The sequence below is a fragment of the Leptonychotes weddellii genome, chromosome 11, assembly GCF_054177405.1.
Source record: "Leptonychotes weddellii isolate Sample4059 chromosome 11, ASM5417740v2, whole genome shotgun sequence".
Lineage (NCBI taxonomy): Eukaryota > Metazoa > Chordata > Mammalia > Carnivora > Phocidae > Leptonychotes > Leptonychotes weddellii.
In genome coordinates, this window is record NC_138379.1 from 57,075,692 (window position 1) to 57,090,747 (window position 15,056).

Below are 15,056 nucleotides of genomic sequence, written 5' to 3' on the forward strand. Positions count from 1 at the left end.
TGGTGAGCACCGTGAATTGTGTAAGACTGTTGAATCACAGACCTGTACCTCTGCAACAAATAATACATTATATGTTTAAAAAAAAAAAAGAAGAAGAAGAAGATAGCAGGAAGGGAAGAATGAAGGGGGGGAAATCGGAGGGGGGAGACGAACCGTGAGAGACTATGGACTCTGAGAAACAAACTGAGGTTTCTAGGGGGGGGTGGGGGGATGGGTTAGCCTGGCGATGAGTATTAAAGGGGGCACGTACTGCATGGAGCACTGGGTGTTATATGCAAACAATGAATCATGGAACACTACATCAAAAACTAATGATGTAATGTATGGTGATTAACATAACATAATAATAATAAAAAAAATACCCTAGGATCAGTGGTTCTCAAAGTATGGTCCCCACACCTAGGAACTTGTTAGAAATGCATATTCTCAGGCCCAGATCTTACTGACTCAGAAACCTTGGGAATAGAGCCTGGAAATCTGTTTTTAATAAGTCCTTCAGGTGAACTGGATGCATGCTAAAATTTGAGAACTACTTCCCTAGGTTTTCACTTGGAACCTCTGAAGGGTCATAGCCTAGGAATATGGGCAAGCAAAACTACATCAGACCACATGAAAACTGAACCCCAGCTTCTAGTCAGTTCATTCTCAGATTAGATTAAGGTAGTCTGTCCCTACTCTGTGTGTCAGAAACAAAAGTAAATCCCCTCAAAGTATCCCTAGGGTTTTTCATATACAATGTGAGGCGTGCAATAAAAACTAAACGGGCATACCAGGACAAAGGACCAAATGACCAAACTAAGATAAAAAATTAGATAAAGGAGACTTACAAATGTTTAAGATATTGGGTTTTCAGATATATACTTTAAATAACTTTGATTAATATGTTCATAATGTTAAGATAGAGAATTTTAGCAGAGAAGTGGTCTATAAAAAATCAAATGAAAATATAAATCTGAAAAATACAATGTTGAGAACTTGTAAGATGGGTGTTTTAGACATAGCAGATAAGAAAATTATTAAACTGAAATATAGTTTAGCAAAAACAGCCAGCCTGAAATCTAGAGAGGAAAAAAGAAAAAGAATAGAAAATACAGAAAAGAGCATAATAGACATATGGGACAGAGGTGCCTGGGTGGCTCAGTCAGTTAAGCATCCCACTTTTGATTTTGACTCAGGTCATGATCTCAGGGCCATGAGATCAAGCCCTGTGTAGGGTTCCACACTGAGCATGGAACCTGCTTAAAATTCTCTCTCTCCTTCTCTATCTATCCCTCCCTTCCACACTTGTACAGTCTCTCTCTCTCTAAAAATAAAATAAAAAGAGAGAGAGACATATGGTACAAAGTGAAAAGACATAATGATCCCAAACTATGGATAATCATTATGAATTAAAATACAATTATAGTAGCTTTCTCCTATACACCAGGCCCCAAACCAACCAACCAACCAACCAACCAACCAACCAACCAAGTCTGCACGAACCTTTCGCTTTAGAGGGTACCACTTCAATTGCTTATTCTGTTTGTTGTCCCAGTCCCAAGTTTCCAAGTCAAGTTCCACTTCTCCTAGAAAACTATTGCGTTTAAATGTATCCCGATGCCAAACAGAGAGGTTCAGCTTTTGTGTTTTTAAGATTTGCTTTTCGATTTTATACTGCAGATCAAAGAAGGAAATTAAAGTGGTGAATAACATTATTTTATATCAAAGTTATGACATAGAGATGAAGAGAAAAGTCATCTGTGCAGATCAGGTTTTCTCATCTGTTAGGTTTCAAGTCTCAAAAATACTGCAAAGTCATCTTATTCTAAGTGTCTTGTTTCAAAGAGCTAAATCCATCTTTCACAAAAGCTGATTTTCCTTCTGCTTCTGGAAAAGTAAACCACAGTTCAAATATCATAGCCAGTAATAGCTCTCTAAAAACAAAAGCCAATTATTCATTTTTTTGCTGGATGTTTTTAGTTCAAACTAGATATAACAGAAATCCAATTCAGTCTAAAAATACTAATGAAGTTTAATCCTGTGGTCTGTTTTCTACCTAAGGACAAGGTATTTTTTCTAATAGATTCTATTTTTTAGATCAGTTTTAGACTTATAGCAGAATTGAGCAGAAAGTACAGAGAGTTCGCCATATATCACTTGCCCCCATTTACACACATCTCCCACTATAGATATCCTGCAATGACAAAGTATTTTCCAAAAAAAGATATATTTGTTTTTTCTTGCTTCATATGGTTAAGTGGAAAATATTTGGCATTCTAATGGTTTTTCATCTAAAATGCAGTCAATCCTAGATTATATATAATCATGGAAGGGATAATAGTACTTCTAATCTAAAAATAATCTCTATTTGGCTTTATGACGTACTACTTGAATATCCATTTTGGTTGTAGCAGGCTTGCCTTTCTCTGAGTTTACCATTTAAATTAGCTGGCTTTTGCTGAGTATAGGGTTGAAGTAGCTGACCCAGAAATAGCTAGGGTACTGAGGTATATCATAGTCAAACTGTAATTAAAAAGTGGCTACAGAAAATCCATAAAAAACTGACCCATGAAGGAATGAAATTAATTCAATTCTGCTTCTTTCCTCAGAGGATAATCAAATAGTGGGACAGACTTTTCAGAAAGGGGAAATGAAGAACACTTCTTATATTTTTAGTTTTACATTATCATGACTAAGGCAGCCTTATGCAGTCTGTGGGAAAAAAGAATACGGGTATTTAAGCCAGGCACACTTTCTATTCATCTGTCCATCCATCTCTCCTTCCAATAACCATTTTTTGAGTATCTATCCAGACACTGTACTAAGAGTCAACATTTATGTGTTTAATGTATACTAATCACTTTGCACATATTAACTCTTAATGTTCACAACTACTGAAGTAAAGAGGCAGGTACTATTATTACCTCTCTTGCAGATCTGAAGAACAGATAGGTAAGCCATTTGCCCAAAGGCACACAGTTGATAAATGACATGGAGTTGGTCCCTGCCTGCCTGAAACTTACAATTTAATGGGAAAGCAGACAATGAAGCCAGTAGTTAAAAGCCTAATATAAAACAAGGTGCCTGAGGCAGCAGACCCAGGTGGGAACTGAGGGGTTAAGGACAGCCTCTCATGGGAAGAGGCATTTAAGGCTGGAGGAGGTAGTTCATGATAGAATGTGGGAAAGAGTTCTCCAGCCTGATGGAACACCAGGTCCAGCAGTGTGAGAAAATGTGCTTCGTTTCTTCAAAGAACAGAAAACACTCAGAGTGACCTGAACAAAGACTCTGAAAGTGGAAGGATGAGGCTGGAGTTCAGGTTGTGAAGGGACTGGGGCATGGTAAGGTGGACTTGGCTCTAAGGGTAATGGGAATCCTAAAAGATTTTAAGTAGAGAAATAACATGATCAGAATTATACTTCTGGTAGCTCCTTTGGTTACAATGCTCCATGTTTTCAGCTGTGTATCTTTGAGCAAACCCCTTTGTTTCTCTAAGCCTCATGTGTGAGGGGCAGATAATATTCCTCCTGGTGGAGTATGTAGGGAGTGAGTGAGAGAAGGCATACAACGTTCATGGTGTATGGTCTCATGCAAAGCAGTTTCTCAGAACATGTTTATCCCTTCCCTTCTTCTCTATCCATGACTGACTTCATTTGTAGAGATACTACCCAAGAAGATATGGCTATCGACACACAACTCATCATTTAGGATTTTCCTAGACAGACAGTTCATAGATACCCGCAGTATCTCATTATACACAGGATTCAAAGTCTTCTTCACTACAAGTGTTTTCTTCTTGCCCATTTTGCCCTTGTCTGGTAACAAATAGGTCTTTACATATCTAAAAAGAAAAGTAGACAAGAAGGTCATGGAAAATAAAAGTGATGTTTCCATATCTGCTTTGAAAAATGCATTGGTAATTGACAGAAATAATTATTTCATGACACTGAGAAAAGCAGTTAAGTAATGAATGTTCTCAACAACACCTTTTATACTTAAACTTTTAAACACAGTGCAACAAAATTGGTCATTTTATACTGTTTTGAAAAATTTTAAAGGATATTTCCTGAATCCTTTTCTTCCTTTGGCCTTACCTGATGTGGGGGGTGGCAGGGGACAGACCGCTAATGTAATGCTTAATTTTACTGGCTTGTTTCCTATTGAGAAAAGGCTTTGGTGCTTGCAGAACTTTTTAAAAAAGTTTTGTTACTGCCTTTTGGAAACAAAAATTCATCTTAGCACACATCTAAGCAAGCCATATTCAATGGGAAAAAAAAGGGATACTGACCCCAGCTGTTTTGATAATAAAAGCATAAAGGATTGGGCCTATGCTAGCAAAATAATTAAGAATCTGACTTCTGCATAGGGAAGGAAAGCAAAGAATACCATTCAACTTTTGCAAATAAACAAATTCAATTAAGTCTGTGATCTAAAAGATGAGCTGGTAATTCCCCCTAAAGTTCTTCTGTAAAATATAATTTAAATTTAGAAACTACTTCATTCTAGAATCTTAACTGTTTCTGCACCACTGAACATTCTGAAGTATGGCCTGACATGTCTCTGATTTTAGAGAAGTTTGAGAATGTCATGGGAAGAGAGTGGGGTTCAAACCCTCATTCCCCATTTTGCTGTTGACTCTCTGAGTTTACGTAAATAGGTCACTTTTCTTCTCTGGCCCTGGTTTCCTTATCTGTTAAAAGAACGAATGGGACAAGATGGCCTCAAAGGTCGCTTCCACTTGAAATATTTTCTGCTTCTCTGACATTTTTATAGTTTAATAAGTTTGGCATGTTTATAGAGTAAATAAAACACCATTTTCCCCCAATTTTTCTTCTCAAACATTTCTTTTTGACACAGTCACACACATAGCCTCCCTTCAGTTACTTTCTTTCCCAACTTCTACAAGATTACAAAGAACTAAGAGAAATTGTACTTACGGGTCTGAGCGCTGTTTTTTAACATCCGCTGCTGCTAAGTCTTTACACTGGGCCACAAAGACATGTAACTCCTTCAGTGAGTCCACATAGTCGATTGCAAACTGAATATTTCCTTTCACTTCCAGATTGCCAAAGTCTCCACTGTAAACGCTCATCACACTGCCGCTCACCTGAAGGCATTGGAAACACGCAGTGTTTGTTTCTGTCTCATGCGTGGACCCAGCACAAGGATCCCGAATATAACCTTGGCTTGCCATTATTTCTCTAGTTTGCATTTAAAGCAGTTAATAGGGCATAAAGACAGACCAACACAGACAACCTGACATGATATATGATACGACTAGTGTTTTTAAAAAATTGCCTCTAAAAGATACAAATGACAAGTGAAATGCAAAGTTATTTAGATGCTGGCTCATTTCAAAGCAGGGGGATTTTATGGTAGGGGGCATTCAGAGTTCCATTTTTAGGCATGCTTAGTATTTAAGATGTTAAAGAAAGAGGATGTGAGAAACCCCAGGCACACAAATCACAGTGACACATTGCTCTATCAAATTTCCAAGGCACTAAAAAGGAATCTTACTATGTTGCCCATCCACTGAATCTAGGAAAATGCTTAGTGGGCCATACGCCTTTAGAGGTCAGGAAGGGTAGAGAATGGATGATTGATGAAGGCAGTTGAAAGCCTTCCCAAGGCCATACGTTTGAGGATCATCAGCAGAAATTCAATTTAAACAGATTTTTTTAAAAGTTTAAAAAATGGGAGGCTAGTAAGAATTTAAGTGCAGCTTTATAATTTGGTTAGCATACCTGGTGAGATAGAGTGTATATCATAGAACTATCTGGATAAGTGTTTGTGGGTATATTTCTATATATATATTTCTACACACATAATCCATGCTCACAATATGACCTCACTTTATGAAAGGAGTTCTAGGTAAAGTCAAATTTTCTCCATCAAACCTGAACAACTACACTTAAGGAACTTTCCTTTTAAAATCCTGTTTTGAATACTTCTGTAAGGCAAAGAATCACTTCTCCTATTCTTTTAAGTGAATCAGTACTTTTATTCATCAGGTTTGCTAAAAGAGAGGTACAATTCTATACCTGCAAACAGAAATATAAAACATATCTGATATAGGCAGACTTAACAAAAGTTACCCCATTTGTTGCATGGAAAAACATAGCAGTTCGTCTTGTTGGTAATTTAGGTTTATTTCTGAAGTACTTACATTCAAAAAAAAATATTCATTTATAAAGGATATGAACTCTTTTTATGCTTCAAAAAAGAAAAACAAAGATTTAGCTAGCCAGAAGCTAATTGTGGGTTAGAGAAAAAGCTCTTGCCCTTGGAATCTGGGAAATACAATAGGCAGCCACTTTCTAGCAAGCAGGAGCATGGCAGAGCCAGGTTCACAAAAGCAGAGAGCTATTAACACGGAGCCTTTGTTTACATACAGAAGACAGGGACGTCATGCCAGAGGAGCTGCTAAGATTGGTTAAAGAGCTTGGGCTCTTCTTGTGTCTGCTGAGCTGGTAACTGCTCTCTGAGGTTGTATCTGTTTCTCTGTCATCACTCTACAAAACATCACATAATATACACAAAATTTAAATTCAGAATGAGTGAAGATCAGCATCTCTATTTAGAAAAATGTGATACCTTGATATCCCAAGGATCTATGAACATTTCTGAAGGTTAAAGGACACTCGTGCTAATCACAAGGGAACGGGAATCAGGATGAAGTGGGTGGTCTATCGTGGACCTCACCTAAGGAGGACAGCAGTGCTTAGCTACCAAAAGAACAGTGATTTGGGTTTTCACCTCCAAGGTGGGCCCAAGGTGCTACAGAAGGCAGCACTGCTGTGAGCTTTCTTGTCACTCTCTTAACATTATGTATTTATGTAATGTGGGGGACTTTTTTGATATATATGAGAAATTAACCTTACCCAGACAACAAATGGTCTAAGATTTACTATCAAAACATAAAATGTCATGCTTAATTCCTCTCATTATTAACATAGCCTTAACTTCCCTAAAAATCAAATCTTTTGCTGGAGACACTATTAAACTAGAAAAAATAAATGCTAGTTTCATCATTTAAACTAAAAGTTAGATACACACATATTTTTAAAATTTTAAACCACCTCTTATGTATTTCCATACTGCTATTGTGTTTATCTTTCTACACAAATTAGATTTTAACACACTTTTGGGGAAAAAAAGGACCAAAGATACTTATTTTAAATATGTCCCAGGAAATATTTACCTGGGTCAAAAAAAAGGTGGCAATAATACATTTTATTATATCTAGAGCTAAAGCTTATTAGATGGTAGCTTTAAAAATTCATGATTCAGAATGAGCTCCTTTGGGGGTTAGAGAGTTTATGGAGCAGTTCAGTGGAGTTAGGGAAACACCTTTATGGAGTAGTTAGTACATGCCAATGTATTCCAGGGCCATGCAATTATGTATCATATAACAAATGCCAATTCTATTGCAGATTAAGGAAGGAGTTAAAGAAAAACAAAATTCATGACTTATATGGATAGAAAAAAAAATCCTCCCTCAAGGATTAAAAAAACCCACACCACCGTGTGTCCGTTGTCACCCTCTCTCCCCACATGCTTACAGCTCATTTCCCTCTATTACAGCACGCACTGTGCTCTACCCAGCGTATCAGGTCACTAGTGATTTACTGAAGGATGGGATCCTGTCTTGTGGACCTGTAACGTCGATTTTCATGTAGCAGGTACTCAACGAACATGATGCTAAGCCTTGAAGGGAGAGTGGACGGAGGCGCAAGGCCTGGTTTCATGTCCGCTTCCTTTAATATTCGGTCTGACCCACATGCTTTGAGAGGTAAAATTCTCCAACTTTGTTTGGCATCTCTGATGCACAAACTCAAATGATTTGGACTCTCTTCGTGTGGAGCTATGAGGCAGCACATTAAAACTGATGGAGGAGAAAAATGAAAAACCAGGAACTGGTGTCACTTGCCTCTTAAGTTATTATATGGCTTATTCATATGACCAACCAAGACCAAAGCCTATTTACAAAGGTGTAAAAGCAGGAACTCCATGAGGTGGCCTACTGTTGGCTTCCAACTAATGATTTAGTTTCAAAGAATGATTCTTTTCAAAGGAACTGTAATGTGGGCTGTTAAGCATATGCAAGAGTGTATATTTGCAGATACAGTTCATCTAAGGCCCAAGAATAGACAGAGGTGTGCCCGGGAGGTCAGAGAGGTGGTACGTAATTTATATGCTGTCTAGAACTTTCCTCACATTTCATCTACTAAGAGAATGCCTGAGGATAACGCTTTTTATTTCACCATCAAAAATCAGACACAAACTGTAAATAGTAACAGCTATCATTTACTGGGTATTCACTATGTGTCAGGCACTCTGCCATACGTTTCCCCCACATTATCTCCCTGACTCCTCACAACCTAATGAGGTAGAACCAGGAAACTAAACTCAGGGAAGTTAAGGAACTTACCCACACACCAGATTAGTAGCACAACCAGCAATTTTTAAATAGCACATTAGTAGCACAACCCTGGCGAGAACATGGAATCTTCTTCTTTTTTCGGCTCTTTAAATTTTTATTTTAATTCTGGTTAGTTAACAGCCAGTGTTATATTAGTTTCAGGTGTACAATATAGTGATTCAACAATTCCATACATCACCCTGTGCTCATCACAAGTGCAATCCTTAATCCCCCATCACCCTACTTAACCCATCTCTCCACCCATAACATGGTATCTTAATTAAGTCAAAGGACCTGAGTTAAAGTCCTAGATCTAGGTTTTAGCAGCTGTTGGATTTGAGGAAAGTGATTTGACCTCTCTCAAGCACTTTTCCTCTCTTATAAAATGGAGAAAACAGTACCTACCACATTTAGTTGGTGAGAGTTAGATATCAGAATGAATATTAAGTGTCTGGTATTTACGAAGTACTGAGTGAATAGAAAGATCATATTCCTGTTCCGACCTGAGACAGCAAGTTTAATGGCTATAACCACAATACTCAGATCCAGGTTCCAGTCCTGGTTGGACCCCTTTCTAGCTGAGTGAGGTTACTCACCTCTCCCAGTGTTTCCTTATCTGTAATATCTGGTAATAACGATGATGCCTGCCTTCCAGACATGTTGGACAGTTAAATGAGATAATGTATGTCAACTACCTACACCCAGTAGATATTCTTAAAGTTTGCTGTGTCATTGTCACTTTACTACTTTAACAAATGCTTTCAAACTGTTCATGCTACCTAGACGAAGCTCTCACAAATCAACTCTACTGGAAACTACAGAGTGGTTAGTTCATGCCAATATATTTCTGCCTGGATTTCTTATTTTGTACCCACTTTGAAACAAAAGTCACAGTCCAAAAATCAATGCAACTTGACTTCACCACCAAAATGAGTTACTGTTTGAGTCAAATGAGATATGCCTTGCCTTGTTCCAGGATCAACAACACTGCTTCTATTGATAGGAAAGGCAGGGGTCAGTCCTGCTGACCTCTTTGGTCTCTGCCACCGCTGAATACAAACACACCAACCTCGGCATAGCAAATCCACCTATTTGGTTCCATTTTTCTGAAGTTACAGAAGACAAACTTGCCTCATCTTGGAGAAATGCTGGAACAGACTTGCTCATCCTTTTGAGTTTGTCAGGGTGGGAAAACGGATTATCAGGTTGTGAAGGCACTGTGGAAACTAAACAGCAGCGTTTCCATTCAAAATTATCCTCAAATTATCAGACAAACATACAACATAAGTTGAAAACACACTTTTCTTTCATCTATGAACGAGATAGTTTTGCAAAAAGGTTAACATGCACAGGATAAGATAAGCAACAAGCAATTTTCATAAATTATACAGAGAGAACTTGCAAGGAGTTGAACCAATGGAAAATAAAAAAGACTGTTAGTTTTTATTAATCTGAAGCTGGATTTGAATTATATTAAAACATACAGCCATTGTGAATTGGCTTTCACTTATTTTTCACACCAGAGATTTGAACCACAAGATGTATGATTTATTGGCTCATCTCCCTGGGATGTATTTTTAAAACATGCTGCAGGCTGAAAAACTATTTCATTGGACAGCAAGGATCTCCGTACACAACTCAATCATAACGGTGTCCTGGCTACTGAGTGTCTAAGGGAAGGCTTGTTTGTTCAGTGATTGTGGGGATTTCTTCTCTGATGCTGTTTCTCACTCAGAATTATGAAAGACTATGAGTTCAAACTAATTATTTTTTTAAAACAAACTATTTAGATACTTTTCTGATAGAGAGGTATCAGACACCGTATTTAGACACCTTTTGATACAGTAAGGATATGTGTGGAAGTCACAATGAGATGATGAATTCTATTCCTCATTTATGTAACTCTAGTTAGAAACCTATTTCCTTCTTTATCTAAGAATTTGTGTCTAAGTTTTTCATACGGTGAATCCGAGATTGCTTACTGAATGAGTTAATATGTTTCAAGGTCCTTAGAACAGTACCCTGGTACATAGTATGCTCTATATAAGTATGTGCTAAAAAGTAAATATTATCTGATAATCTTTAAATTACCTTTTCAGTATGATACAAATATACAAACTTGGTTTTCTACCAGTGAAAGAGATACCAGGAAAACAGATAAAAATAAAATTATATTTCTATATATAACTCAAAAGGCTCAAATTCAGCCTTAAGCATTTGCTAAATTCATCTTCAGTTAAAACAAAATTAATGAAGGGAAACTGAAAATTGAACTATAATAACAAATATTTGCTTATTCACATGGTAGTTCTCATCTAGCCTTTGGCTCACAAATGTATCAAAATACATTTACAGTGACTCACGAGATGATACCTGCTTTAATCATTACCCATTAAACAATAATGTGTATGTGGGTATATTTGGGTGACTTACACTGCAGTGGTATAAGGTTAGATCCCATGAGGACACAGTAGAGCCCAATAAGTATGCAAAAACTTTTTATCATAATACTGCTCCCTATTATTTTCAAAATTTATATCTGCTACTCAAATGTATTCAGTTTTACATTTATTAGGATTTGGGAATTTATGTTTTGATCATGTATTTCAATTTCGCTTTGTGATAAGAATACATTCTTTGCTAGAGAAAAGAAATAATCTCAGCCCATACATTAAGAGTCACCTTGGGAAATACCATAAAAGAAGAGAGAAATTAATTCATCCAGAATTCAGCACATGATGAGCCTATTTGGCTTGACCTAACACAGATACATTGGCATATATGTCCATGTCTATGCTTTGTTTTCACTCCTCGGGCTAAATGAAAAACATAACAAGCTAAAACAAGATGACCAAACTTAAGTATCTGCCAGTTCAAAAGCAGCTGGAGAAACCTCTTTACCCAACACCCCTGAGAAACAGAAGTCTTGGCTCCTCTGCAGCAGCTGGACAGAGAACATGCATCAGGGGCGAACACCTGGATGGTCTTTTTGCTTAGGTACTTCTTAAGAATTGGTCAGGTCATGTGCCAAAGCTCAGCACCTTCATCTCTGGCAGGTGGACCTCATGAGCCAAGTTTCAGATTTCAGACTAGATGTCACGGCCTTCTAGTGTCAGCACTTTGTTTCTCTATCACATGGCTCCTTCATTTAGCTGCTCTTCTCATTAAGACTTATTAGCACATCCAGACTATTGGGAAACTGTTAATAAAAATCTTGTGCTCTCCTAAGGGCAGACATGTGTATCATTATCTTCATACCTCCAGTGCCTAGCATTACACAACTGGCTGAAACTGGGAAGCTAAGATGACACACATGCATATCTCATGCTTTGCTAGGCCCTACAGACACCTTTTTAATGTGCTATTTGTCCTCGAAACAGTAGTCAGAGTTAAGTAGAGCAATCTTAAGATTGAACAGAAAAGAGTAAACAATCATTATCTTTGGTGGTGGACATTAATTAGCAGATGGACATTAGCCACCACAGGTATACACTTATTTCTTAAGATTCAGATGTTCACTTGCTTTATATATTGAATATATACTGAGTCCAGGTTTGAACCTCAGAGCTTAAACCCTGGACATAATAAAATTTGCTTCCATAGGTATGTAGAGAGGCATATACAACCATAATGCATACTAACTGTAAAAGTACAATTCTTTCTTAGATCCAAATAAATTATAAATTATTTCATGTCTACAGTCTTGTGTAAAGGCCACAAGAGATCCAATACTCAAGACCAGACTGCAACATAAAGCCAAGTGATAACAGAAGGTGCCAACTTCATTCTAAGAAAAGACTCAAAGAGCAGAGAGACTTATAGAAGTATAATAATACTCAGCAATAACATACATATATATTTATATATAGTACATAAATCTGTCTACATAAAAAATTTTAAAATACATAACTCTCCCCCAGTAGAACCACAAATTAATCTTTCAACACTGGCAGCAGTAATATGTTTTTAATAAAACCCCTGTCAGAATGAAATAGTTTTGTAAGCTGCAAGAGTTTTAGTACCAATAACAAATACTGTGTGATTAATAGTGTTAGTTATTTCAGTATATTTAACACCATGTAAAGTGGCAACATTTAGCCATTTGTGAGAAAGATCCTGCTACTCACTTCCTGGTATGCATTCATTTGTATCTGGTTCCTGATCTGCTTTTTGATCTACTCAGAAGAGCAACATTGAGAATAAATACCGTTTTACAAGAAGGATTAAAGAGACATGAAAGTAAAGCTCACATATCAGTTTCACAACAGAGACTGCAGAATATATCTGACAGGTTTTCAGCTTGCTTTTATCCATTCCCCAGAGTGACTCTTCATTAGCCACTTTAGGGGTCTCCTATTCAACTAAAAATCCAACATCCAGGATAGGAGATATTTGGCATCTTTCCACTAAGTCACTGAGCCACACATGGCTTGGCGGATGGAAGGAGCACTGAACTAGGAGTAATGAAGCCGAGCTTCTAGTTGCCACCTCCCCCCACTGACCAACTAGCTACAGGACCTTGGATAAGTCACCTCAATTCTCTGAGCTTTTCTTATCTGTAAATGAGAATGAAAATCCCTGCCCCACCTAATTCCACGAAATTGTTGCAAGCATAGAATGAGAAAGACAAAACTATGACACAAAAGTAGGGAATGACCTTTGAGGAGTTCTGATGCTATATTTTATGGGGAAAGCTCAGTTAATATACATTTTTATTATTATAATAAAGGCAATTTAGAAAACACAATCCCAGTGCACAAATATAAATTACACATTTGCATAAATGCTGAACTATAAAAATTGGACTCATTTCCATCCCTTCCCCCACCAAGTCACTATTACCCTGTATAATTTTATGTGAACCACGTAATACTCAATCCACTGACAAACTTCAAGATCTTCTGGTTCCTTAATATTCAGAACCAGTTAATTTTACCTCGGTCTATATTTAGCTATTTAAATGAGCTGAGGCAGGATCCTGACTCTGGTTCTGGGACTCGTCCCTTTGAAGTTAAAGCTTTACCAGCTATGCCCAGAGAGCTCCAAATGCTGAGACATGAGACAAATACAGGAATAACTTAACCCAGGAACCCACCCGACGCTTCCTGCCCTCACAAGGAGTTCTGCAAGTCAGAATAGCAAAAATCAGCTCATACCCATAGAAATACAATTTCCTATTTATAGAAACCCTCACTTCCCAAGGGTCTCTGATGCGATCCTCACAACAGTATCACCAGCAGAAGCCTTGAGGATACAAACAGTATTAAATGCACCGAGTCAGAACCGTTTTATAATAACTTAGGCACCATTCATCACATAGTGGTAAATGACGTTCTTCTATTTATCCAACAGCTGCATCCCAGTGACTTCCCAAACCGCCCAGAACCTAACACACAGACAGACATGCAAATACATAAAGATATTTACCATCTTCAGCACTACGTACTAATTCTTCTGGCAGATTATCTACTTTTGCTTGATCTGTTCAGGAGAAATTAACAAATGGTTATCACGGCTGTCCCTTGGCGAGAGAGAACAATGAGACTGTCCCTGGAAGCCCCCGGAGTTGGAAGCAATTAGTCAAGATGCAGTGAGGGGTGCAACCAAGATGTCTTCCCCATAATATTTTCTCTTTAGATTAGCTACTTGAAGCAGTGCCATAGCGGGAGCTCCCATTTCAGCCCTGATGCAGCTTACATCAGCACACTGCTGCACATGGACTCCCCAGGGTTAGAGGGTTAGCTAAGAGCAAGCAATCGGCCAGCAGCAGGAGAAAACACAGGGCGGCAACAGCCTCTCTATTCTTCTGGAAAGGGTAAGATGCTAGCCATGACTAACACCTTCTCAAACCCATGGTCATTAACAAATATTTCTGTGCATGCATCATCATTTGTGTATGTCTCTGGGAGTCTTGCTTGGGAAGTCAACTGAAGAGATGTAACTGGGGACCAGCTGCTAAGTGGAATCTTGGCAGGCTAGTGTGAGAGTGGGTATCGGTATTTGGAAGGGAACGTGCAGGAATACCGTCAGCTGATGGTGATTTTTTTTTTTTAACCCTGCACATTCCTGAGTATTTTAAAGCTGCACCATGGAAATAGCCCTATGCTTCACAGGCAAGAGGTTTGCCAAACTGGACAATTGTTGCTGAGTTTTGTTTTTTTTTTTTCTTCAGGACCCATTACCAACATCAGGAAGAACAATTAGTGCGGTCCAACAAAGGATGGGACTCGCTTTCTGTGGGAGCATTCAGGCAGATGTGGGGGGGGGTTGGCCACCTGTTGAGGAGGCTTTATAGGGAATTCCTGCATTGGGGGGGTATTTAAAATGAGTGACCTTCAAGGTCACTTCCAACCCTGAGATTCCAAGATCTCTGGTAGGGATTGAACTGCATTCCAAAATGGGAATACTGTTCTCAGAGCCCTGAGAATCTCCGATTTTTAGGAATTATTTAATGGAGTGGCTTTTCCCTTTTCCTTTTTAAATTCTGACTTTTTAGTCTCAATTGAAGATGCCTAAAGCATATTCTAAACATGACAATGTTCAACTTTCAAGCATATGAGTTTGGCAGTGGTTAACTTTCATTCAATAACTTTTCTCATGACCCTCTGTACTCCCAAGGGTGCCTCTTAGCTTAAAAACAATTAAGAGCAAACCC

General features: G+C 38.0%; 1 protein-coding gene across 4 annotated transcripts in view; it reads right to left on the reverse strand.

Annotated features, from left to right (window-relative positions):
- Positions 1 to 15,056, reverse strand: part of SYTL2 (synaptotagmin like 2) — a 133,091-nt gene that overhangs the window by 8,025 nt on the left and 110,010 nt on the right. The window contains exons 15-21 of one of the 4 annotated variants that reach the window (XM_081798973.1): positions 13,829 to 13,882; positions 12,529 to 12,576; positions 9,533 to 9,627; positions 6,372 to 6,491; positions 4,917 to 5,086; positions 3,718 to 3,820; positions 1,483 to 1,653 (exon numbers count right to left, since the gene is read on the reverse strand). In XM_081798973.1, the coding sequence (XP_081655099.1) occupies positions 1,483 to 1,653; positions 3,718 to 3,820; positions 4,917 to 5,086; positions 6,372 to 6,491; positions 9,533 to 9,627; positions 12,529 to 12,576; positions 13,829 to 13,882 (761 nt within the window). The other 3 variants (XM_081798974.1, XM_081798975.1, XM_031028433.2) reach the window with 3 other exon arrangements.